The following is a 27,745-nucleotide window of genomic DNA, read 5'->3' on the forward strand; positions in this document are numbered from 1 at the left end:
TGATCTCTAGTTGAATTATGTTTAAAAATATTTTAATCATACTTTTAAAAAAGTGAAATTTTTTCTTTAATTCAAGTCAATTTAATTATCTTAAAACACTCATATACCAAGATGAACTCATATATTAAGGCAAATTCCAATTTTATATAGTCATTTGATTAATTCTGTTTCATTTTAAATTGCTAGTCCAGGGAGAGAAATTTTGTAAAAAACATTTTATTGCTACAAAGGGAAACATGGTCACAAAAAGCCTTTAAGCGTATCTTAACGCAAATTACTATATTCAATGTCCAATGCAGTAAAAAAATACACAGAGCACAAAATACTTGCCCAACTTATCTCTTCTAGGGTAAGTATTCAAAACATTAATGCACACTTGAATATATACTCCCAAGAGCAGCATTTAAGTTCAAATGATTAGAACAGACATACTAACAATACACATCTGTTATCCTCAATACCAATAAAGTAATAAAAATTAAGCTTAAAAATTATACAAACAATTTCTTGAAACTAAGTTAGGTAGCTATAAAAACTAAACTAAAATAGTCTTACCTTCATTTTATTAAACAAATGTCAAACATTTAGAAATTATATAAAACAAATTGTAATGTGTGGAATGCATGCAACATGGGTGTTAACTCTCATATTTTAAACTACTGAAATTCTTACCCTTTTCCACATTGGGACAAAAATTTAAAGCTTCTTTTCAAACTGACTAATACCTTATATTTAATTTTCTTCTGCTTGGTCAACAGAAAAGCCAACAGGCTCTTCCTTTGCTTCTTCTTCCTCTACTTCCCCTACCCCCTCCCCCTCTCCTTCCCCCACTGCCGCCACTTCCCCCTCTCCTTCTACATCCCCTCCTTCCTCTGTGTCCCCCACTCCTTCCACTCCTCCACCTTCCCCTCCTTCCTCTACTTCCTCCACTTCTCCCACTTCCTCCTCTTCTTCCTCCTCTTCCTCCTCTTCTTCCACAGGTTCGTCAATCTTTTCCTCTTCTTCCTCATCTCCTTCTATTTGTTGATCTTGAGAATGCTCTTGAATTTCAAAGGGATTCTCACCCTAAAAACATGAAAAAAAAAAAGCTTTTAAAAGAGTGCATTTATTTTTTAATCAGTGAAATTTTTATTTGCTATATCATTAAAAATAAATATTTGAAACTTAATTTCAACTTATATTAAATCTACTTAATATTTTTTGAGTATTTTAAATCTACTTAATATTTTTTGAGTATCTATTTCATACCAATGTGGGTATATATATTCCTGAAGTCAGTACTTTATACTCCATAAAACAAAGCAGATGAAGATTTATGTTCTACTTAATTGTATCAGTATTCAATGCACTACTGTTGCAAGTTCTCTTTAAAAAATTCAAATGAAAATCAGTACGTTTGAAAACTCAAATGAAAATCAGAAACAAATTAGGTATCATACTTTACTTTTACTTTAAAAAAGATAAATCTGTAATTCACTAAACATTCACAGCTTTAGCATTTTAATTTACTTAATTATGTATCTAGATTATGTCTCATAAATTAGAGCATATCAGAAGGCTATATTAATAATATAAGAAATGAAGAGGCAATGAAGGTTATTAAAACAGGGAAGTATAAGACTAGTGCTACACTTTAAGATACACTAGGTAGGAAGATGCAGGTTGATTCATGGGGTCGCAAAGAGTCGGACATGACTGAGCGACTGAACTGAACTGAACTGAACTGAAGCTCTCAAAACACACTGGTCCAGAGTCCATTACTCTGAGATACTGATTTAATCAAGTACTGAAGCTCTTGCTAAAAGCACAAAATGAAATAATTTCAGACCTAAACCTCTTGAATCAAGTGTCCAGGAAAGAAGTTTGGTAATCTGCATATTTAACAAGCATTTCAGTTCAGTTCAGTTCAGTCGCTCCGTCGTGTCCAACTCTGTGACCCCATGAATTGCAGCACGCCAGGCCTCCCTGTCCATCACCAACTCCTGGAGTTCACTCAGATTCACGTCCATCGAGTCAGTGATACCATCCAGCCATCTCATCCTCGGTCGTCCCCTTCTCCTCCTGCCCCCAATCCCTCCCAGCATCAGAGTCTTTTACAATGAGTCAGCTCTTCACATGAAGTGGCCAAAGTACTGGAGTTTCAGCTTTGGCATCATTCCTTCCAAAGAACACCCAGGGCTGATCTCCTTCAGAATGGACTGGTTGGATCTCCTTGCAGTCCAAGGGACTCTCAAGAGTCTTCTCCAACACCACAGTTCAAAAGCATCAATTCTTCGGTGCTCAGCCTTCTTCACAGTGCAACTCTCACATCCATACATGACCACAGGAAAAACCATAGCCTTGACGAGACGGACCTCAGTCAGCAAAGTAATGTCTCTACTTTTGAACATACTATCCAGGTTGGTCATAACTTTTCTTCCAAGGAGTAAGCGTCTTTTAATTTCATGGCTGCAGTCACCATCTGCAGTGATTTTGGAGCCCAAAAAAATAAAGTCTGACACTGTTTCCACTGTTTCCCCATCTATTTCCCATGAAGTGATGGGACCAGATGCCATGATCTTCATTTTCTGAATGTTGAGCTTTAAGCCAACTTTTTCACTCTCCTCTTTCACTTTCATCAAGAGGCTTTTTAGTTCCTCTTCACTTTTTGCCATAAGGGTGGTGTCATCTGCATATCTGAGGTTATTGATATTTCTCCCTGCAATCTTCATTCCAGCTTGTGTTTCTTCCAGCCCAGCGTTTCTCATGATGTACTCTGCATATAAGTTAAATACACAGGGTGACAATATACAGCCTTGACGTACTCCTTTTCCTATTTGGAACCAGTCTGTTATTCCATGTCCAGTTCTAACTGTTGCTTCCTGACCTGCATACAGATTTCTCAAGAGGCAGGTTAAGTGGTCTGGTATTCCCATCTCTTTCAGAATTTTCCACAGTTTATTGTGATCCACACAGTCAAAGGCTTTGGCATAGTCAATATTTAGAGATATCTTTACCAGAAAAGTTTGAGAAGCCCTAATTCAGAAGGTCTTATAAGGGGCCTGGGTAGCTTTTAATTGATTTTAACTTCACAGGGGATTCTAATCATACACCTCCTATTGGGAAATACTAGATTAGAGAGTGAGTAATATATAGGAAGTAAAGAGCACAATGCAGAGTAAACCATCTTTTCAAGTATGATGATAAGAAAAGAGATAAGAAGGGCTAAAGTCTAGGAAAAGTTCAGTCATTTTTAGTTTAAGAAACTCATAAACATGTCTCTTTGGGATAAAGTAGTAAGATAATAAATGGGGGGGGAAATCAGGAGATAAGGAGATAACTGATGAAACAAGAACACAGATAAAGCACAAAGAAGAATATTTTCCTTCACATATAACAATGAGAAAAAAAAAGTAGAAAGCAGAAAAGTTAGAGTTCACATCCAGTGGTCTTCAATCTCCCTAGAGCGAGAGAAAAGACAATAATATGGTAAGTGAAGGGAGTAAATAAAATATGGATATGTGAAGAGTGAAAAGTTTGAAACAGTCACTACAGGAAGCATATTACATTGATTGATAGCAAGTAAAATTATTGTGAACTGCAGTGAAATCTAGCAAACATAGTACTGGCACAATTCCATGATGTTTTTAGCAGGAACGAGAGTGAGTAAAGCTAACCATAAATGGCAGAGTTGAGAACTAGTAAGCAGTAGAAAAATTAAGAAAAGAGTTTTAGAATGGCAGCACTGCACTGTTTTAAGGGCTGACCATGAGTTTCCAGGCCAGAGTGAAGGCAGAACATATGTAAGTGGAGAACTGGGAGGAACTGATGAACTGATTATTTCACAGGACAAAGATTTTAAAAAGTATTTTGTCATTCTAAGCACTTAAAGATCGAAGTGTTTTCAAGCCATGACCAGAGCTGATTATGAGCAGAAGTTTTCTGTGGACTCTAGAACAGCAAGAAACGGAGCAGACAGGACTGCTGGAAAAAAATGCCAAAGAGCATCTCCGAGTAATTAGACACCAGTGCTTCTTGAGTTTTAACATACATATAAATCAACTACGATCTTTCTTTAAAATGAAGATTCTTATTCAATAGGCCTGTATATGAATTGATACTCTACATGTCTAAAGGGCCTCCAGGGTGATGTCAATGCTGCTGATCCTTGGATCGCACAGAGTAACAAGGTTCTAGAAGATTCTCAGTTAAGTTACTTTCTCCACAGTATGCATGAGAGGCAAGATATTCCAACATCTCCCATTCCATGAAGTGACTCTAAAGTGTAACTTGAAAACCTTACACAGAAATTCTACTTTGTATTCTTTTCTCATTACAAATTACCTTCATACATCATTAGAAACAATTAACCTCTCAAGTTTGTGATATAGCAAGGATAATAAAAATCTAATCTTTCCTAATTTAGCTATGATGCTTTAATCTTTCTGACACCATATCACCAACAAAATATGATTTCAAATTAGGGCAGTATTCACCTTTTAAAAATGGTGTCAAGAGTGCAGTCAACAGTGCCAAATAGAATAATCAGAAAATAGGGCCTTCTGGAACAAGTGGAAGGAACTGAGATTTATTCAGCTTGGAAGTCATCTGGTTGAGGAATAATATGTAAAGAAGGATCACTGGAATAATATATGGCAAAAATCCTGAGAAGCAGTAGGCCAGGTATACCCACCTCTGAGTTTCCTAACTGAAGCAAACCTCCTTCCTTCTGGTCTTGTGATGCTATGAGCAGGAGCTTTGTTTCTGAAGCAAAGTATCTGAACTTCCTGCTTTCCATCCAAGTGTTATCCAGGAATGACTTATCCAACTGGCATGCTTAGAAGAAGAAATACCAATTGGATAGGTCATTCCTCTTAGGAATTTCCCTCCACTAGGAACACCCAAAAGAGGGGACAGAAGGGATTCACTTGGGCATCAAGACCCTCTTTTGTGTCTTCTAAGCAACTGAAAGGGTGCATTCTAGTCTGCTCTGTAATGTGGTTGACTAAGCGAATCCTACTGCTGTTCAGCTGAAGCAGTCACAGAAGTTGGGGGGAGGTAAGTCTATCTAGGAGTGAAATATTAGAAAGTCCACAATAACTATCTAAGACATATCATCCAAGTCACCCTTTAAAAAAAAAAAATCAAGGATAAAGCTGACATTTGAGTCTTCTATCAAGATTCTTATGTATCTCTCAAATGACCCAGAGCTAGAAAGGGAATGAGAAAGGAATGGCGTCTTGCTCCCACCCCCAACAAATCCCAACAATTAGGAAAAAAGACATTTTACCTGTATGTATGATATCAAGTAAATTTCTCCTGATTTTGTGCTATATTAAATATCACAGAGTTATCATGCTATATTTAACTGTTGCAACATTACAATATAACCCAGTTTTTGCTCTCAAGTCTTACCTTAATAAAACGTTCATATCGTGCCTTCACTATTGGATTATTTAAAATGCTTGTAGCAGTCAAGACACTCTCTCTTTTTATTTGTTCCTTATAAGCCTATGAAAAGCAGAACACACTGAGACACTTGAAAACGATGCCATGAAAAATATTCCCTTAATTAAAATGACTGCATGCTCAAATTCTTAGAATTATTAAATAACTTTAATTTCTGGCAAATAAAGCTATAGAACAACAAAAGCTACTGCGACTACAATCTAAATGATCTATGAATTAAAACAATGAAGATTCAAAAAACCAGTGAACTTCAACAAAAAACATCCAGTCACTAAATACTCTTTAAGTCCAAGTCTACTAAACACTTGCTTTCTCTCCTATCTATTCTGGAGCTACCTTCTCCAGCCCCAGCTACTCCGACTATTAATTTTCATGCTATCAAACGTAAGCCTTTAATACTTGAATTTTTAATTTGCTTTTCAAAAAAATTTCTCACAAAATAAATATTTTTATTTGAAATAAATTGACTAAATAAAACTAACCAACATAGGAGCTAAATAATACTAATCAAGAAGGAAATAGTAAAAGTTTCCTAGAATTTCTGAATAAATTCTACTAAAAATGTAACAATAGAAAGTAACTGGCTTTTTATTTTCCCAATCATCAAAAAACAAGTCTTTCTTTTTTGTTCTAAAATACACAAACACACACTCATAAAACAATTTTGCACCACCTTTAAAAAACGTTAACAATAAAAAAAGCAGTTCAATAACAGCTATGATTTCATGAATACATACTACGTGCCAGGTACTACTTTAGATGCCTTTTACATTTTAATTAAACTAATCCTTAATCAATCACAGATTTATCTATCCTCATTTTATAGATAAGGAAACTTAGACAAAGAAAAGTTTATTACTTGCTTAACATATGTATGTACTGAACCAGGATTCACAGAAGTCTTGCTCTGGAGCCCACAATACTACACTTAACCACTATACTACACTGCCTCTCTAAGTATCTTTACAGTAAGTCACTCATGAGATCAACTGGATTGTACACAAGTAGGCAGGTGTGAAACAATAGCCTTTAAAGGGCAATAAGAGATCAGATAAATAATTCATTGACTTTATTAAGGTAGATTAAAACTGACCTGCTTTCCTTTGATATGATCAGGAGATTTTAAGTGCTGCTGAACTGAGCTATGTAAAGCAGGGATATACACACTGCAAGCACTGCAGTGAACAGTCTCTACTTTCATCATGTGATCATCTGCAGTAACACCTACAAAAGAAATGCAACTATTAATGAGAAAAGCAATGATTCATATACTCCTGACATATCAAGTTTTAACTATTTCATTTCCATTATGATTTATACTCCTTCTTCCAAACAAAAGGATCAGAGTATAGAGTTATTCTACCGTATCTCATAAATCTGCATAGATTAAAAATGAAAGGATAATTATGTTTTCATACTTTATTCAGATTCCACATGGTATTTAGTTGCACTGAGCAGCTTCAGAATGCATGTAACAAAACCTGATAAATTCTCTCTTCATTTTTGTTACAAATAGTTTCCTTGTTATGGCTGCTTAGATACACACATCAATTAAAAGTAAATACATGAGATTTTCAAAGTATCTTTGATATTAATCTCTCATTTTTATATTAATCTCTTATTATGATATTAATTTCTCATTTAAATTCTTTCCTCGGCAGGGTCCAGGGATACCCTCAGGATGGACGGCATTGGCGAAAAGAGAGAGAGAGAGATACGAGGAGACCAAGCTTCAGTGAGCGAGGCCCATAACTTTATTTTCAAAAGGGGCTTTTATACCCTGACTTGTACAGAGAGGAAAATGAAAGATGCAAGGTCATGCAGAGTCAGCTCAAACACTCCAGCAGTTTTGCCCTTATTGAAACCAGGATTTTTTTCTGTATGCCTTTCCATAAACAAGGGTCTTACGTACATTATCTTCTGGCCTGGAGGCCTGTTGACATTTTATGACCCTTTTATGATAAAGGTTGATCAACCAGAAAACTTGTTTTCCCTTGAAGTGTTTTTTTTCTTTATATTTCTAATCTGTGTCAGCCTCAGAAAGTACTAAACAGAGTTACATTCTCACGGAGCAAAGGTGCAGTGGGTCACAACAAAGAAAGAACTTATTAGCTCAAAGGTCTGAATGGTTAATAACAAGGCTACTACTTGTTTTTCTTACATTCCAACTACATTAACTAATGCACTCCCAGGCACACAATGGATAAGGGATATGGGAACTTGGCAGCAAGCATTGGCTCAACAATGAAACCCTTCACCAGTATTATTCTAATAAAACTTTTTCACCCCTCGAAGGGCTCTATATTTTTAGAATGCTTAGGCTTCCCGTGTCATGGTTGGGATGTTGTGAACAAGCATATGCATAATTCCAAGAGTCTGGATAAACCTGGCAAGCAAGCTACAATGCTAACAGGGGGGTTTGAATTGAAATGCTCCTTTCATGCCCAGGAGACTTATCAACTAGAGCCCTGAGTTGATTTTCTCCAGAGAAAGGTGGTCGGGGATAGGCCCCTGTTAATGTCAGAAGAGTTGGTGAAAGGCATAATAGAGTAAACAGTAGACAGACAGATTTTGGTTTAGGGTAGATGCTCGAGCAGGTCCAGGGAGTCCCTCGAGTGCTGATCCACCTTGCTTGTCAGGTCTCCTCCGCATGACCTTGTCATGGGTGGGATCTCCCATGCTGGCTCCCGGCACTTCTCTACAATCATCACCTGTGTTTTTTCAGCTTGCGAACTTTATCAAGGCTTTCAATAGCTAAGCTAAAGATCTCTCTTGGTAAATGTCACATTGCACTTTAAAATATGTGGATTATTTTAAAGTATCTTTTGATATTGATTTCTAACATAACTCCACAGTGACAGAACAGACTAGGATTTCAATACATGACATCTTTACACCTTGTTTTATGTTCTTGGCTTCATTTCAGTGTCTCCCGGTTTACAGTCTAGGGGACGTTAAAAAACTATATGGATATAAGATTAAAATTATAAACTATAATTACATTATATTTCCTACTCATCTTATACAATGATTTTCTGAGGCCTGTAAGTTCAACCCCCAAAAATATAATATAAAAATGTTGATTCTGTAGTAAAATAAGAATTTTCATGCTTATGAATGTGGGTGGGTAGAGACAGGAAAAAGTCAAAATTGGATTCATAAAAGACAAAAATATATGTTAGATCTTAAAAACGGTGATTGAGAGTTATTACAAGTGAAGGCTACTTTATATGTTTTTAAAACCTATTTTATTTGTTGATTTCTACACATCTCAATAGAAAGAAAATAACAGCTTTGGCTCCCAGACTTATCACTGTATCTCTGGTTCCTTGGAACAGTGCCAGCCACATAATAGAACTTTAGTAAATATGCTAAATAAGTAAGTTATATGGCGAAGGCAATGGCACCCCACTCCAGTACCCTTGCCTGGAGAATCCCATGGACGGAGGAGCCTGGTGGGCTGCAGTCCACGGGGTAGCGAAGAGTCAGACACGACTGAGCGACTTCACTTTCACTTTTCACTTTCCTGCATTGGAGAAGGAAATGCCAACCCACTCCAGTGTTCTTGCCTGGAGAATTCCAGGGACGGAGGAGCCTGGTGGGCTGCCGTCTATGGGGTCACAAAGAGTCGGACACAACTGAAGCCAACTTAGCAGCAGCAGCAGTAAGTTATATGTACGTTCACAGGAATTTTCTTTAAATGCTGCATATGAAAAACTGTTAGGAACACACCAGTTTCCTTAGAATTATATCATTTTTAAAGAATCATGTATTTTTTTATGTTGAGAAAAACTGATTTGGCTCTTCCTTGGGCAATTGAATTTATCATGACATTTGATTAAGAAAACAATAGATAACATGCAGCTTCAACTAAATAAAAAGATCTGCATGATCTTTCACATTTCATTCTTGAAGTAATACTGTAACGTACTATATGGTGACCATTTGTATCTGCTGGTTCCAACTCTGCAGATTCAACCAACCATGGACAGAAAATATTTAAAAAAAAAAAAAAACTTCTAAAAAGTTCCAAAAAATCAAAACTCCACACCGACAATTATTTACATTAAGTATCGTAAGTAATCTAGAGATGATATAAGAAATATGGCAGAAACAACACAATATTGTAATTATTCTCCAATCAAAAAGATAAATTTAAAATAAAATTAAAGAAAATGTCCAAAAAATAAAGTATATAAGAAGACATACATGGTTTATATGCAAATACTACACCCATTTTGTATAAGGGATTTGAGCATGACAGATTTTGGTATCTGCAGGAAGGTCCTAGAACCAACCTCCGTCAGACCCAGCCAGACAGCTGTCGATGCAAAAGAAAGATCTAAGAGAAAATGGTACTTTCTGGGAACTGCAAGTAATTCCTCATTGCTGGGGCACAGACTAAAGAAGGAACAAAACGGGAAAAGAGCAAGGCCAAGATCATGAAGAACTTTGTATGCCATGCCTAGGAATTTGAACTTTATTCTGTGGAAGATGCAGAAGCCATTTTATTATTTAAATTCTTCAAGTAATAAAATCATGTTGTAGAATAAGAGATAAGACTGAAAGGAAGGAAACTAATTAGAAAAATAGAACACATAAAGATTTTAACAAATTCAGTATTTTAAAAAGACATAAAGAAAACAGACTTGGTACGTATTCAAAAGACAGAATCGAGAATCGACTGAACAAAAATACTACAGACATAGTAAAGCAAATGTAAGTACTAAGATTAACTGCACAGTTCTGGCATTGATGGGGTCACTTCCCAAGATAAATGAAGGAGATACCCGTTAAGTTTTGTCTTGTTTTCTTCATGAGGTGGGGGATACTCAAGGGAAGGATAAATTTTTTTAGTATGTTCAATTTGTGAGACTGCTAAAGAGAGATGTCAGTAGGCAGCTAGATGTAGGAGACTGGAGTTCAGAAGAGATATCTGTGCTGGAGATATATATCTATAAGTAATCAACATATAGATGTTGATTTAAATTCTGTATATAAATTAATTCATCAGGAAGAAATATAAAGAGAAATGTTAACAGGACTGACAGAATACTGCAAAATATCAACTTCTAAAACCTTAGTAGAGAAAGAAAACCACAAAGAGTAAAAATGACAAGGGAGTAAAGAGAGGCAGTGAGTACCACAGAAACCAAGGCAGGAAATAGATTTATAAATAACAGTTATCAGTGGAAAATGTTGCCGAATAAAACTGAAGTTGGTGTTGGTGTCCTCCGTCATAGCAGTTTCAGTACACTAATGATAGCAGAAACTTGTCCACTGTGGGTAAAGTAGTAAGTGAGAATGAAGAAACAGAGACAGTGAGGACTATGCTTAAAGAAGGGTGGTTGTTTAAAGAGAAAGGCAGGTTTTACAGGAATTAGTGTCTATGTTTTTCTATTTTCTTTAGGTCTTTTTTAATTTGTTTGTTTGTTTAAGTAAGTGTATAGGCTTCAGAGACAGAATCAAAAGACAAGGAAAGCCTGAAACACAGAAGAGAAGAATTCACGATTTGAGCAGAAGTCTTTAAGGAGATGAGAAGGAATAAGAGAGATAGATGACATATACAAGTACAGGCAGCCCTCTGTATCCATGGCTTCTGCATCTATAAATACTGGAAAACCAACTATGGGCCTTGAGTATCTGCATATTCTGATACCTCAAGCAGGTCCTGAAACCTCTCTCTCAAATACCTAGGGATGACTGTATCTTCCAGTAGAGGCAAAGCTGATACTTTCTCTATGAAGGAAAGGAAGTGAAAGACCTAAGAGAAGGTAGTGATAAACTTGTAAGCATGAGAACAGGAATCAAAGGAGTTCATTTCTGATAACACACTCAGACCTACCATATATGACTATGTACTGTATCACTCTAATGGGCATCATTTACAATGAAATAGGTTATGGTATATAAAATATATATGTAAATTTCTAAATCAATTTGTTAACTTACCTTCCATAACATCCTTTTCTATTATTTTGACTGCCTCTGTTTGATTATTTGTCTGTTGCTTACGAATAGATGTTTTCTTGAATTTATTTACCATACACTCCTAGAAAACAAAATAGAATCCAAAAAGTTTTTAGTGAGTACGTAGTATAGGCCCAGCACCATGCTTGGCCTATGAAAAGTAACAGTACCTGTTATATAAAACTGGTAAATGTTTTCAAGGAGCTTACAATCTAATACCCAGCACAACACCAGGTGCATAGAAGACTGTTAATAGACGACAGCTGATTTGGTATCAATAAACAGCTGTTAAAGGAATTTTCCTGATGCCTCTGTCAGAAACTTCTGTAAAAAATGTAAAATGTACTCTCAAATCACAATCTATGAAAGAGGAATTCACATCTACTTCTAAACTATAATGAAGTACCAGGAAATTGCAAAAAGTATTTACTTTTCAAGATGTATTAATATTTTAGGCCCAGGAAACTGCAAAAAGTATTTACTTTTCAAGATGTATTAATATTTTAGGCATATATATAGAGAGAGATCAAAGACAGCTGGAATAGGCAAGAGATCTCAGAGGAAGTGAATACTTAAGTCCTAAATGACAGGAATTAGTTGAACAAAATTACAGAAAGAAATTTAATTAAGGTAACACAATTCTCCAAGGATACAGGATCACTGTACTTCTAACCTTCTAACAATTCCATCTCTTTTGCCCAAATTAATTTTAAGTACAGTTAGCAGTCCAGCTCCAGCCCTGACCCAAACTATCCTACCCTTCTCCAAGTCAATACCACTTACACTATCACTCAGGGCTCTTCTACTTAATAGTGTCATCTGTGTGTGTGTGTTTGATTTCCAATTTCTGTTAGTTCACTAAAGGGGATGTCTGTGTCTTCAGTGTCTTCAGGTGCTGTGCCTGCATAGCACCTACTCTTAAGTATTCAAGAAAAACTGTTGAACTGATGACCACACTCTGATAAAGGACGCTAAACAGGCTCTCTGGCTCTGAATTCAATTCAGACTTCCATTTATTGAAAGTCACTAAACTGCTCTGAGCATAATCTTTTAGGATAAAGACAAATTGGTATAAGGTTGAAGTGAAATATGAAGAAAAATACCCAGCACAACACCAGGTGCATAGAAGACTGTTAATAGACGACAGCTGATTTGGTATCAATAAACAGCTGTTAAAGGAATTTTCCTGACACCTCTGTCAGAAACTTCTGTAAAAAATGTAAAATGTACTCTCAAATCACAACCTATGAAAGAGGAATTCACATCTACTTCTAAACTAATATTAACACAACCTTTTTTAAGTGAACAGTAAATTGAATTCTTAGAAACAGGAGAACTATGGGTAACGATGAAAATCTAAGAAATTAAAATGTCAGATCAAGTGCCTCTCACTTCAAAAATAACTACTTACATGCAAAAACTCCATAACCACTTTATCAAATTTGGTTTGTTTTTGAATATGATCTAACGTTTCCTGATGTGAAGGACTTTCCAGATGGAGTTCAATATCTTTTTCTTCAAATGTTCGAAATTTACAAAATGAACATGTGAATGCCATTCTGTAAAGGGAAAAAAAAGTGTTTGTTTAAATATTACCTTATTTACTTAGAAAGCATTCATAAGACTATCCCAATGAAATCAATTTTACCAGCATAAATGATTTCCTCTCTTCCAAGTAATGGTTGATTTAAATTTAGCTCAAGTCAGAAAAAAAAAAAAAAAGCATTTAAGTACTTGTCTGGACAACACTGTCATCATACTAATTGGCATTTCTGGACCACACTGGAGTTAATGGGTATGAAAAACAGAATCAGTGGATCTATTTCATCTAATCCTAACTATCCACTTCAAGTCTAGATCAGAAAGCCAAAGCAAACTTCAAGCAGTATCAAGTTCCAAAGTTCCACTAACGTTACACTCTTCTATCTTCAAGCTTCCAAATCACTGAAGCAGAAACAAAGGTAGGTAGGACACCAGAAAACCGTAATTCACTCTATCAGAGCTCTTAGATGATCAAAAATCACTTCAGGATGACTAACAGGCCTGCACTGGACATATGCACTCATTGAAAAGCTCAAGAGTCACTCCAGAATGAATTTTCCCTTTTCTCCCATTTAATTATTCTTATCTCATATATCCCTGTTACTTCCTTTTCTTCAAATTATGACAACAGTCTCTTAATGGGTTTATCTTGAGTCTCCATTTTCCACCTAATTCCTTAGAGTACTATTATATTTATTTTCCTGAGTAAGAGTATAGAATCTGAAATCTACTGCTGGGTTTATTTCTTAGCATCTTCATGTGACTTTAGGCAACTTAAACTCTCTGGGCCTTAGTTTTCTAATCTTAACGAGGTGAGAACCCTCACAGAGCATCCTCACAGTTTGGTCTTCCAAGGGGTTGGGGATGTGGAGGCTGTGTAGGAGAGGTGGTGATCCTAGAGCCAATTCACCATGCATATGAAGGGATGACTGTAAATATCAAAAAATCAAAATCACTCCTATATGTCTTTAACCAATCCTTTTCATTTGACTCTCAGGAATTTTTTCACATCACAGTTAATTTATCTGCCTTTTCTAAGAAACATGTTTAGGTGTTTTTTTTGTTTTATTTGATGCTTAAACATAGTATTTTATTGATTCTAAGACATATTTTTCCTGATCGCATTTCTGAAATCAGTCTGTATCATAAAATTAACGAAACATCACAATCTCTTTTGGCCAGATAGATTATTGCTTGTGCACCTAAAAAAACCAGGAATTCTAGCTGTAAAATCTATATAGAGTGATTGTCAGTGGCTTGAAAGTCTCAAAGACAGTGATAAAGCATTCTTTTAGACCTTGAGGAGCAAATCGTTATGGAGGAGGTGGACAGTAGCAAACTGAACATACCTGTCAATATCCTTGAGACAGGTATCAAACACAGGCTAACTCTATATAACTGTAGAGTAACTGTAATACCAGGTTAAAACACCAACAATAATAAATTTGTTAAAAATACAGTCTTTTTAAAAATTTGATTTTTAAAATCTTTTAAAAAATATAACATTGTATAAGTTTAAGATGTACAACATAATTATTTGATATATGTATATATTATGAAATGATGAGCACTATGAGTTTAGTTACTGTCCAGCACCTCACTAGTTGTAATTTTTTTCTTGTGATGAGAACCTTGAAGATCTACTCTCTTAGCAATTTCAAATATATAATACAGTATTGTTAACAACAGTCATCATCTCTACAATATATCCTCAGAACTTATTTATCATATAATGGAAGTTTGTACCTTTTGGCCACCTTTACTCAATTTTCCCACCCTCAAATCCTAGAAATAGTTTTTTAATGAGTCCAATTTTCTGACTCTACTAAGCACAAACCTGTATCCATCTCCGTATTTCTCACTGTTTTTTTCTCTTCTGCGTCTTTGTTTCTCTCGCCGAGCTTCAATTCGCCGCTTTTCTTCTTCTTCATTTTTAGGATCAGTTTTTGCTAGGGGATCAGACAAAAAAGTTAAAACTAAAAATCACTTCTCCATTCTCCTTTTCCAGTCCCCAATTCATAAACTACAGACAGATGATTTATTTGGTGGTCATTATCTAAACTGAACTCACCAGAAAAATCAGAGTTTGAGATTACTCAGTATTTCTGAAACTTCATTCACATGAATACTTTCATCATAAATTTTATCTATTTACTTCTCACCTATGTTTATTATTTGCTAATTATTTTTCTCTAGATCCACTCATTTTTTATCTTCATTTTAAGTAATAATATCCATATTACCTAAAATAACTTTGAATTATCACACCTTGGAAAACATTTGACAAATAACCCGACCTTGCATGAAAGTGGAAAAACGGTGAGCGCTAGAGAGAGCGCCTTGGATGCAAAAACTCAATATTATAGCAGCTTTCTTAAAATTTCTTAAAATGAATAAAAGCAGGTTCTTCCTCTTTTTCTCAAAACATGTCTTAATGTGAATACACAAAATGTACTATTTTAGCCATTTCAAAATGTCAGTTTAGTGACATTAAGTTTATCACAAGGTCATGCAACCATCACCACTATTTAGTTCCAGAACTTTTTAATCAGTCCAAACAGAAGTCACTAAAGCACCTGGTAAAACTACTAATCTGCTTTCTGTCTCTACAGATTTTCCTATCCTGGATATTGCATATAAAAGGAAGGATACAGTATGTGGACTTTTTTATCTGGTTTCTTTTATTTAGCATAATGTCTTCAAGGCTCTTCCATGTGTTGTACCATGTATCAGTACCTCCTTCCTTTTTAAAGCTCAATAATATTTCATTGTGCAAATACATCACATTGCCTTTTCATTCATTCATCTGCTGATGAACATCTGGATTGTTTTAACCTTTTGACAACTGTGAATAATGCTGCTATGAACATTTGTACACAAGTGTTTTGGTTGAATACTTCTTTTCAGTTCTTTCAAGTACATATCTAGAAATGGAATTGAACCACCAAACTGTTCCCCACAACAGCCACACCATTTTATATTTTCATAGTAATGTATAAGGGTTCTAATTTCTCCACATTATCATCACTTGTTATTTTCTCTTTTTTTTTTTTGTTAAGACCATCAACTTCATATGTGATAGGAAGTGATATCTCGTATTAAAGAAAAAAAAGGTTCTTTCTTATAATATAGTTAATTTTAGACTTAAAAAAAAACTCATCTGCCCTCCAACTTTTCCTTTTATTCATTGTTTATCCTTTTGGATTACCTTTGGAAAAATATCTAATACAAAATCATGAACACCTGGGGATTCATGAACTTAACAATAAACAAATATTAAGTATCTGCTATGCCTACAGCAGGATGTCTCAAAACCATATAAACTCAATACCTTAAAGTTCAGTATCTAGATTATTTTTCATCATTTTATAACAGGTTAAACATACGTTCCTATTTTACTAATCATTTTCAATATCCTCTTTGAGTTTCCCTCAAACCCTCACTCTATGGAAAAATTTGGTTGTATACGACCTTAAACTAGAAGCAATTTCCTTTTCCTTTCACATGCTACAGCTGATACACACTGTACCTCTACCCATTTTCAACAGATCATACAGTCTATATAGTACAGCATAGCAAGACTTCTTATTCCTGAATACTCAGCTGTTACCATTCAGAATGCCCACCTCATGCCTGACAGTGAAAACCTGATTTGACTACAGAATTTTGGTTTCATTCTTAAGTTATATAAGTTATATACTACACTACTCTCAAGTTTTGTTTAAAAGAAAAAAAGAAGTTAAGTCACATATATCTGCTTTAGTGACAAATAAGTATCTATATCAAACTTTGTAATATTTATTTAACTATACCTGCAAAATATACCTTTGAAATCTATCCAAAGAAGATCAACTGAATTGCCTATTCTAGTAATATTTAGAGTACACAATTCAGTAAATAACAATCCATCAAGTAACAGTATAAAACTTATTCCTACTAACACACACTCTAATCAGGTTTCCAGAATTCCAGAATATTGTTATTTTTTACTAAATAATATAGATGTCCAATGCAAAGCATGGCAGGAAAGTAGATTTAAAAATAGTATTTAAAGTGTTACTGAGTTTTGGATTAAAATTCATAATTTTGAGGGAAAAAATCCAATATTTGCAATTCCAAATATCATATTTTTGATATGACACATTAAAATGTCTGTAATGTTCTAATTATTTAAAAAAAGTTGTTTTAAATAAGGATAATAAAATACAAAGTAATTTTCCATTACAATCACATGGATCTTTACCTGAAGGGTCTCTAGAGGAAGACTTGCCCTGAATAAACCCTGGCTTTGCCAGCTGTTTGATCCAGGCAGCAAATTTATCTGTTCTGTTCCTGTTTTTTTCAGCTGTAGAGGGTTTGGTACACTACCCACACCTGAGCAGGCTGATGTGAGAATTACATAGCAATGTCTGTTATGCCCTTTAACACACTGCTGCCTAGTATGCAGTAAGCATTCAGTTAAGTGCTAGTTTACTAACAATTATATATACAATCTTTCTGTCAAACTGGATACATGTATTAATCCTGAAGCGATTTAAATAGAAATGAAATTCAAAGAACAAAATAAATATACTGTCAGTATCCAAAAATATACAAAAAACATGTTTTAAAGTAGGACTTATCTAGGGCCTCCTTGCTTCTTCCCTTCCACTTTCTTTTTTAAATAATTATTTGAAGGCTATCATGACTTGTTAAGCACCTCCAACATCAAAGGAAGTAATAAATTCATCTTAACAATTAATGTATCTTATTTTTTAAACTGGACGCAAGGATGTTTTAAAAATTAGATCACAAAAATTTAAAATATTCATTCATTACAATGATCTTCCCCTTGCCCAGTCCCAATAACAGATAATCCAATATTAAATCTAAGGAGGAGAGATTTTTAATCCCTTGTAATGTCACCTAATTTGGAAAGATAAAATACTTTTCAATCATCAAGGCAAAAATAAAATATAAAAACCAAAACATAATTCAGTGTACAGTCAAAAATGGTAAAGTATCTATTGTATAGTATTTGCTATTATGTTTTCACAATGAATGCTGAAAAAGACATTTCCTTACCTTTTATTTATGTATATTCTTGACAATCTATTTTGATCAAATGCACTTGATTTCATTTAGAGATATATTACAAAGTTAAATAAAATACAGTAACAGAGAAAGTAACAATAACCCAGCTCAAATGTTTAAGGTTTATTAAGACATAATTCATACCATATGATTCACCCTTTTGAAGTATGTAATCAATGTTTTTCAGAACATTCACAGATATGCACAAACATCACCTTAATCAACTCTAGAACATTTTCATCACCTCACGAAGAAATCTGGTATCCTGTTATTTATTTCTCCTTATACACCCCACAGCCCAAAGCAACCACTAATCTACTTTCTAACCCTATAGATTTCTGTATTCTAGACTTCCAAATGAAAAGAATCATATATGTGGACTTTTGTGACTAGTTTCTTTCATTTTATTAACCTTTTCAAGGTTCATTTAAGTTCTAGCATATATCAGTAGTTCATCTTAAGGCTGGAAAATACTCTACTGTATGGACGAACCACATTTTATTTAACCATTCATCCACTGATGAGCATCCGGGTTGTTTATACCTCTGGCTACTCTGAATAATGATGTTACGTGTATCTGTACATAAATTTTTGTGTAGACATATGTTTTCATATTTCTTGATACGTACCTAACAGTGGAACTACTGAATCATATGGTAATTTGTTTAATCATTTGAGGAACTGTTTTCCAAAGTGCCTGGACCATTTTACATTTCCACCAATGGTATATGAAGATTTCTCCACATCCTTGCTAAGGCCTGTTATTATCTTTTTGATTCTAGTCATTCAGGTAAGTAAAAGTGGTCAATTTCACACGGTCTTGATTTTAGAATCCCAGAGATGGGGGAGCCTGGTGGGCTGCCGTCTATGGGGTCGCACAGTCGGACACGACTGAAGCGACTTAGAAGCAGCAGCAGCAACTAACTGTTGAGCACTTTTTCATGGGCTTATTGGCTATCTGTATATCTTTTGGGGGAGAAAATGTCTGTTCAGATGCTTTTTTCAAATGGGCTATTTGTCTTTTTATTGAATTTAAAAATTCTATATATTCTAGATACAAGTCTCTTAGAGGTATAATTTGCAAATGTTTTCTCCTTCTCTGTGAGCTATCTTTTAGCTTTCTTAATGTGTCCTCTGAAGCAAAAAAGGTTTTAATTTTGATAAAATCCAGTTTCACTGTTGTTTGGTCAGTAAGTTGTGTCCAACTCTTTTGCGACTGTGGACTATTGCCCACCAGGCTCTTTCGTTCGCGGAATTTCCCAGGCAAGAATACTGGAGTGGGTGGCCATTTTTCTTCTCCAGGGGATCTTCCTGACCTAGGGATCAAACCTGTGTCTCCTGCACTGGCAGGCAGATCCTCTACTGCTGAGCCGCCAGTGAAGCCCAAAGTCCAATTTACCTGTTTATCATCTGGTTGCTCTTTCAGTGTCAGATGAATTTCTTGCCAAATCCAAAGTCATGAAGACTTACTCTTGTTTTCTTCTGAGAGTTTTATAGTTCTAGCCCTTGCATTTAGGTGCTGTATGTTAGTTTGTGCGTGTGGCTATCCAGTTGTTCCAGCAGCGTTTGTGGAAAAGACTATTCTCTCCTCACTAAATAATTCTGACATCTTGGCTAAAAAAAAAACATTTACCATAGATTTATGAGTTTATCTCTGGACTCTCAATTCTATTCCGTTGATCTATATATCCGTCCTTTTGCCAGTACCACTCTGTCTTAATTACTGTGGCTTTGTAGTTAAGTTTTGAAATCATGAAGCAGTACTCTTTCTGTTTTCTTCCTTTTTTAGGATTGTTTGGCTATTGTAGGTTCCTTGCAATTCCCTATGAATTTTTGAATCAACTTGTCAATTTTTGCAAATAAGTCAGGTGACATTCTGACAGGAATTGGGCTGAATCAGTAGATCAGTCTGGGGAGTATTACCATCTTAACATTAAGTCTTCTGATCTGTGAACATTTATTTAGTATCCCATTTATTTAGATCTTCTTTAATTTCTTTTAACAATGTTTTATAGTTTTCAAAGTATAAGTTTTGTACTTCTTTTGTTAAATTTATTCCTGAGTATTTACTTCTTGATGCTACCATGAATCGTTTTCTTAATTTCACTTTCACTGGCTCTTAATTTTTAACAATGTAAAAATGGAAGTATGATTATCTCTAAGAATAAAGTCCAGAAGACAAAAGGCAAATTAATTTTCTAGAACATATAGCTTTTCCTGGCATCAAGGACGATGAAAAATTTCTTGCCTTTGACCTCATGAAAGAGACTCTATGTAGTGGAACATACCACTTCCTCAATAATTACCCAACAATAAATATAACACCCAAGAAAGGAATCCAAATCAAAATCATGTGTAAGATCTTTTTAAAAATATAGATGTTCTGGTTCCACCCTAAGTCAAGATTTAGGGAAAAGGGGTGAATCAGGGCATGTGAATTTATAAGTATCTTTTGGTAATTTTGATATCCATGACTACAGATCTAATTTCTACAACTGTAATTATTGTACAATTTGTCTACATAAACATGAAAAAATTATTTAAATGCACTGAGTTAAAAAAAATAATGAAAACTGCCTTGAACCACAGCAATTATGTTTTCCAACTTACTGGGTGATTTGCTGAGGCTCATCTTCTCCACGGGTTTTGCTAGCTTGGGTTTCTTGATAAAAGTTCCACCAGGCTTATTAAATGGTTGCATCATTTTTCTCTTTATTCCTCTTGCAGCAGCAACTGTCACATTGGTGGGTTTATTTTGATAGTCAACAACAATTCCAGGTCTATGAATGCTTCCAAAATCACTCATATGCTGCAAATTTGTGAAATCAAGAAATATTAGCACAATATCCAAAGAAAAAGTATGAATTCATATATAAATTACATTTTATCTATCTAGAATTTTTCAAATGAAAATTCCTCAGAATGTAACTAAAATTTACAAGTCCACTCTAAATACACTGAAAAATTCTGTAAATTATTACAGGAACTCAAATCCAGTGAATCAGTATTTTTATTTCCACAAGAACAAATATGGATATTTCCTATTGTTTGATTCTTATGATTCAAAATTACTTGAGATCATAAACAACGTTATGTGCCTGTGAGAATATTACCACTTGTACAACTCTCTGACAACTCCTCTTCAGAGTTCCTAATCGATGTTTTCCCATGAAAAGACCTTAAAAGAAATCTTTACTAAAACCTGGCTTAAAACTAAGATACACAAAGAAGACCATATCTGAAGTTTGAAGTTAAAAAAGATCCAGAAATGATTTAGGATTTCTCCCTGTTGAAAAAGGGATGAGAAGGCGAGATGGAACATTAGTATGAAATAGGAGAGTTAAAGCATAACCATGCATCAACTTCCAAGACACACTTCAGATAAAGAATTGCATCTGACGTTCCATTCACATTCTTACCTAGAGAAACATATTCTCACCCAGAAGCCCACGAAGCAAAAGTTTACAGACGAAGAGTCATGCAACCAAACGACTCTTTGTGTCCTTTCTTCTCGTCGTTAACAAAACCCACTACACCAAGAAGCCACATGTTCATACAAATTTATTCTACTAACCTTACTTTTAGAAGATAAAGATTGAGGAGTAATCTGAAGAGAAGGATCCAATGGGAATTGTACAAGTGAAGATTAAAAAGGAAAGACCTATTGTTTCATCTATTTCATTAACAGGAAGAAAGAAAGAAAAGTCGACTTCGACTAGAATGGTGGAAACAAAGTACAGGAATACCTGTTTTTCTATCATGAAAACAAAATTGGCATTTCAAGTGTCTTTGAGGAAAAAATTGTTTGCCTAAAGTAATATACAGCATGGAAAACATTAAGAGTTTTCCAAATTTTCAAGCTGGAGTAGATTTTCAATTTCAAAATCCAAAGCCTATTATCCCAACTATTTTCAATTAATCTACAACCATAAAGCATGGTAGAACAGCAACATACTAGTTGCTTACATTTGTATATTATGCTTAGGAATACCTATCTAACCTTGAATAAATTGTTTCCAGGTGATTTAAATAGTTACATCAGAAAAATCTTTATTTATCCATTAAAGGTGCAATGCATTTTACATAAGTAACGAGTAACTGTTATAAATGCAAAATTTCTACACAAGTATGACAAACTATGCTGATATACCAAAGATTAGTGAGCAGTCAAAAATATGTGCCCTACTACATTTTCTGAACAGAAGCACTTTCCTCTGCAAAGAGAATATTAAGAGCACCTCACTTCCAAAAAAAAAAAAATTCTTACATGATGGCAAAAATACAGTATTCTTTATAAATCAAACTACATAATAACTCCACAATCTATGTACACTTCCTAGGTAAAATTTCTTGTCAGTCAAGTTACCTAAGAATGTAAAGGCATAACCTTTATACTACATATCCTGAAATTAAATATTTGAAGACTAGCATATTTATTCATTTAAGCAGTAACTTATAAAATATTACTTCCTGGGAAGAAGCCATAGACATGTTTCTATAGGGAGGAAATTATTTCTCAACAGTAAAACTAGTGACAGAGGTAAGACAGAACACCCAGCAATAGAACATACTGTAAGAGAGTGAGTTAGCAAAATTATACTGACCACAACTCATCTACAATCTACTATACATATCAACTTCCTCACCACGTAAACCTGGCTAAAGTACCCTCAGCTATCACCAACTGTTAGTCTCTCTTGTGTTTAATGTGAAATATGAAGCTTTGAAGAAATTCTATGTGCTGGAGTTTAGCAGCAAAGTATATACGTTTTATCATACATTGCACCTTTAACCTACTCAGAAACTCCAAAAGGGTTCATTACCTTTAAAATAATCCAAGAACTGTCCCACTAGCAAAACTGCTAGTGTTTACAAGGAAAAATGCAACTCCTTTTAACCCCTTTTAGACCAAACCTAATATCCTCACCTTTTTAATAAAGGGAGATTTAGCAAAACTATATGAACAGTCATCTCACACTGCCATATATTTTCTAAGGTACTGGGAAAACTTTTACAGGCAACCTAAAAATTATGCTTATGACTCAGCTTTTGCTTCAAAATACACTGGGATGAACAGTGTTTATTCTAGTTGAAAACCATGGTCTTGAAAGGGTTTAAAAGAGTGACTAGTGAAAAGAATCTGAAAAGATTCTGTTGTACTTACTCCTCGGCCTCGGCCTCTGCCTGTTGATGGTCCTCCAAAAGCATCATAGTTTCTGCTTCCAAACGTACTTTCAGGATAAGCAGGCGTTCCTCTCCCCCGAGAGCCTACAGGTGCAGGCTTCATATGGGGTGAAGAAAAACTGCTGTAGGAAGAGTAATTCTCTCTTCCTCTGTCCTCCATAAACCCAGGCCTCAATTTTGAACGGGAGTAAGGTGCTTCCCAGCTAGACCCGCCCTGGTTTCTACCTCCGAAAGAGTCAAGGCTATTCCGGTAGGAGCTCTCAAATCGACCACCATAACTACCTCCGAAGCGGCTTTGTTCGGGTTCATTAAAACCATAGCCAGATCTGTACAGATCTCGCCCACCCAGAGAAGACCTGGAGTCGTAAGACTCATAAGGTCCAAACCTGGAAGAGTTGCACAGTGAGGGAAAAAACAAAAGTAAGCTTACTAATGTTAGACAATTCAAAAGACAAATTATCAGATGACATTTATCAACTAAAATTCATTTATACCATACTGGTTTGCAGTTCTACTTTTATTCACACTTGATTAGGGCTGGGCAGTTCAACATGAGACCAGATAGAAAGCTATCTGAGTCAGTGTTTAAATATGAATTGAGTTAAGTAAGCTTAGCTTCAATATCTGCTTTTTGGCAGCTATTTTATTAGAAAAGATTTGTCTTTCATTATTTAAGCCCAGCCCTAGTCTTGGAAAAAGTCATTTGTTAAAGTTCACAGACTACTCAAACTTTCTTTGAACCTATCTCTAATACTGTAAAATACAAAATATTTACAACATTTTGGCTTTCAATAGGGACACAAATTGAAGACTACAAAGATGTAGGCTACTTGTGACACAGAAGAGATCCTTTTGCACCCCCAATAATCTATATGACAAAACTGCTTCAGTATGTCTACAGCAGTCAAAATTGGGAGAATTATCTGGTTATAAAATTTAACAACCTGCTAAACTTTGGTTAACGTTAATAATCAATTCTTAGTCACTTTTCACTTGTATACTAATAAATCTACAAATCTAGAAGAATAAGCACATAAAACAGAACATAAAAGACCACCAATATATACCCTTTGCATATGAATTTTCAAGGCAGATTAGGAAGAATACATTTTATAATGTCTTCAATTATTTGAAAAATTATTCCCTATCTTCAATTATTTGAAAATTATTCCCTATTATCACATGAAATTATCACATAAAGCTACTCTAAAATAGGGAGCACACAGTCTCCTTAAGGTTTTAATAGAGTCAACAGAAGAAACAAATCATACTTCTCACCAAAACATGGATTACAAAAGTTGCTTATCTTACACATAGTTTTATAAAGGCCCACAATTACATGAGATAAATTATAACATCTACATAGTTCACGCACATTACATTTACAATGTAACAGGGCAGCAATTGATAAAGTAAAATATTTAAACGTGTCACATTACTTCAATTATTTATCACTAAATAGAAGGCACTTTACTTCTGAATCCTAGTAACCATATAAAAATCATTCCTCTTTTCAACTACATTTTTCAAAACATCTATCACATAAGCAAAATTGTGGTATCTATTTTCCTGATTTCTCTCTACTATAAACCATAATGGCACACTTAAGCAGAAAAAAAGGAAAGTAAGCATCATTCAATCCATCCTTAAGGAAACCAGATCCTTCAATTTATGAAGAAGGACAATACTTTCAAAAAGTTTCCTAACTAGTTTTACTTATATCAATATTTAGTAGGAATCTCTGCACCTCCTTGGCCTAAAATGTGGTCAACCCTAAAGCCTAAAGCAGTTCAGCTAGGTTTAAGCTTTACACAGCATCAACAATGAAACATAAGTACAATCAAAACTGTACTGCATTAAAATAAACAAAGATATTGTATTCATTCATGGCTTTAATATAAAGCTCCTAATCTAGACCACAAGTGTTTCTGGCACAAGTAGAACCTGCCAATAAATAACCTAAACATGATTTAAAGAATATTTTTATTATTACAATATGTTCCTGTAACTCACATTAAAACTAAAATTAAAAGAATAACTATCTTAAATGTTTCTTACAAATTGAGTGTTGCTAAACAGGTTTGGTTAACTTCATTTTAGTCAAAGACTGTTTTGCTACTCTATAAAGCACTCCACATTAGTAAATACATTTTTGAAAAATCATAAGAAAAAGCTTCACAAATATTTCCAATAATATTTTTATATCATTTGTTTAGGGCATTCTGACTGACAAGGAGTTAAAAAAGAATCACTGCTAAAAACAGAAAATCCTACTCTAGTATAATGAAATAATGGTTTTCCTGAAGTAACGTCTGCCAATGATATTGAGACAGTTTTTATAACCATCAACACCTTTAAACATTTAAGGTGACTATTCAGTTCTAAATATAGTTTAAGTATCATAACATGCCTAAAAAATACTTAAATCATCTAGAATCTTATAGTCATCTACTTATTTGGCTAAGTGATGAAGCAATTTACCTGCTACCCCCACCACCACCACTGTGATTGTCCATGCCATATGACTGGTTTAGGTAGGAGTCCATGGATCTTTGACCCCCATAGGATCCATGGCCATAGTCACGATCCATCCCTATAAAGAGTTTAAAAAGAAAAAAAATTAAATGATGCTTACCTTTACTGGCACTCAAAAGAAGAATTTTTAGATAAACATCCTTGAATGCCAGACCTCCGTAAGATCCCGGGCCATAATCACGATCCATTCCTAAAAGATAGTTAATAACAAAAAGTCAGTAAAATACCATTCTCTTCAGGTATCTTTGTATAAAACACAAGATATTCATATCAGTCACCTGAAATGATAATTCATTGTTAACATTAGCTAAATTCACACTAGACACTGAGGGAAAAACCATACAGATTATAATCTACTGAAAAATCAGATCTGCTAATGAAACCTAATTTTTTTTAAAAAGCTATCAACTAAAAAGTTCTACATTAAAATTACCTTCAATTTAGCCAATATTTACACGACAAGGGTACTACCATAGGGTCCTATGTCATATAATCTACTGAAAAATCAGATTTGCCAATAAGACTTGATTAAAAAAAACCTATCAACTAAAAAGTTCTATATTAAAATTATCTTCAATTTAGCCAATATTTACATGACTTAGGATACAACCATAGGGTCCTATGTCAGGTGCTACAATGGTACATAGTTAATAATTCCTATTCTCAAGAAAATAAGGTATTTGATAATGTTAAAAGGAAAAAAAAATTTATAGTATCGTTTTCTGCATCTGCGGCTGCTGCTAAGTAACTTCAGTCGTGTCCGACTCTGTGCGACCCCATAAACGGCAGCCCACCAGGCTCCCCCATCCCTGGGATCCTTCAGGCAAAAATACTGGAGTGGGTTGCCATTTCCTTCTCCAATGCATGAAAGTGAAAAGTGAAAGTGAAGTCACTCAGTCATGTCGGACTCTTCAAGACCCCATGGACTGCAGCCTACCAGGCTCCATGGAATTTTCCAGGCAAGAGTACTGGAGTGGGTTGCCACTGCCTTCTCCTTTCTGCATCTAACTCCTCTCAAAACATCTAAAAATCCGAAGCAGCCTCATTTTAAATATGCCCAATTGAAATAGTTCATACAGTAATTGAAATAGATATTTTTAAAAAGTAAAATCAGAGTGGGGCGATTATGTGGTACTCTGCATATAAATAATGACTCAAATATTTAAATCCTCAAATACTTTGAATAAAGGGAATGAATGTGAATTCTAGCAATGTAAACACTAAAAAAATTATAATCAAAGCACTAAGTGTATTTAATTACAATTCCTATAATTCCACCTACATCCCCACCTCTGACATAAAAAACAAATACAAAAAAAAGGTAATAAAATGAATTTACTATGATCATAAAATTGAAAAAATTTAAAAACCGTTTACCATGTGTTTCCTATAAAGCCCTTTAAAAGTCTTCATTTATCATCCTCTCCAAGTTTTATGTACTAAGAGTATACACAAAGCAAGTACATTTATTTTTATTTTTTAAAAAACACTAAATTTTAATTATAATTACATAAATATTCTGGTCCTAACAACAAAATCTTGCAGCTTTAAACCTGAAAGCAACCTAAATGATCAGATTTAACCTTTTCATTTGATAGATTATGGAACCAAAAAGATGAAATGATTTTCCCAAAGTCTATAAATATCCACCACTTCAGCTTCACACTGTTGCTTCTACATGAAACGCTCTCTCTATTCCCCAAATAGTAGCTTATTGAAATTCTTTAATTTTTTAAAGTCCATTTCAAATACTAACCCTTTTAAGAACACCTTGCTGATGTTGTCTCAATTGATTATTGTCTTTCTTTTGAATATCTGCAAAAGTCTGTCGTTTTTACATGGTGTTTATGATACTCTGCCTTATACAGTGTTCTGCTATCTGTGGCCTCTTTTATTTAATCTTTTTTTTTTTTGACTGCACCACGTGGCATGTGGGGTCTTAGTTCCACAACCAGGGATCAAATCCATGCACCCTGCAGTAGATGTGTGTAGT

At 34.6% G+C, this 27,745-nt stretch overlaps 1 protein-coding gene across 4 annotated transcripts in view; it reads right to left on the reverse strand.

The window, feature by feature from the left end:
• Positions 1-235: 235 nt before the first annotated feature.
• ZNF326 (zinc finger protein 326) overlaps positions 236-27,745 on the reverse strand; it is a 36,291-nt gene continuing 8,781 nt past the window's right edge. The window contains exons 3-12 of one of the 4 annotated variants that reach the window (XM_040232352.1): positions 25,907-25,942; positions 25,699-25,810; positions 23,198-23,603; positions 20,644-20,842; positions 14,798-14,909; positions 12,830-12,977; positions 11,401-11,500; positions 6,542-6,672; positions 5,395-5,490; positions 236-1,065 (exon numbers count right to left, since the gene is read on the reverse strand). In XM_040232352.1, coding sequence (XP_040088286.1) covers positions 733-1,065; positions 5,395-5,490; positions 6,542-6,672; positions 11,401-11,500; positions 12,830-12,977; positions 14,798-14,909; positions 20,644-20,842; positions 23,198-23,603; positions 25,699-25,810; positions 25,907-25,942 — 1,673 coding nt within the window. In that variant the 3' untranslated portion in view covers positions 236-732. Of the gene's footprint in view, positions 1,066-5,394; positions 5,491-6,541; positions 6,673-11,400; positions 11,501-12,829; positions 12,978-14,797; positions 14,910-20,643; positions 20,843-23,197; positions 23,604-25,698; positions 25,811-25,852; positions 25,943-27,745 lie in introns of all 4 variants that reach the window. The other 3 variants (XM_040232353.1, XM_040232355.1, XM_040232356.1) reach the window with 3 other exon arrangements.

Source organism: Oryx dammah, unplaced genomic scaffold (assembly GCF_014754425.2).
Source record: "Oryx dammah isolate SB20612 unplaced genomic scaffold, SCBI_Odam_1.1 HiC_scaffold_28, whole genome shotgun sequence".
Classification (NCBI taxonomy): domain Eukaryota; kingdom Metazoa; phylum Chordata; class Mammalia; order Artiodactyla; family Bovidae; genus Oryx; species Oryx dammah.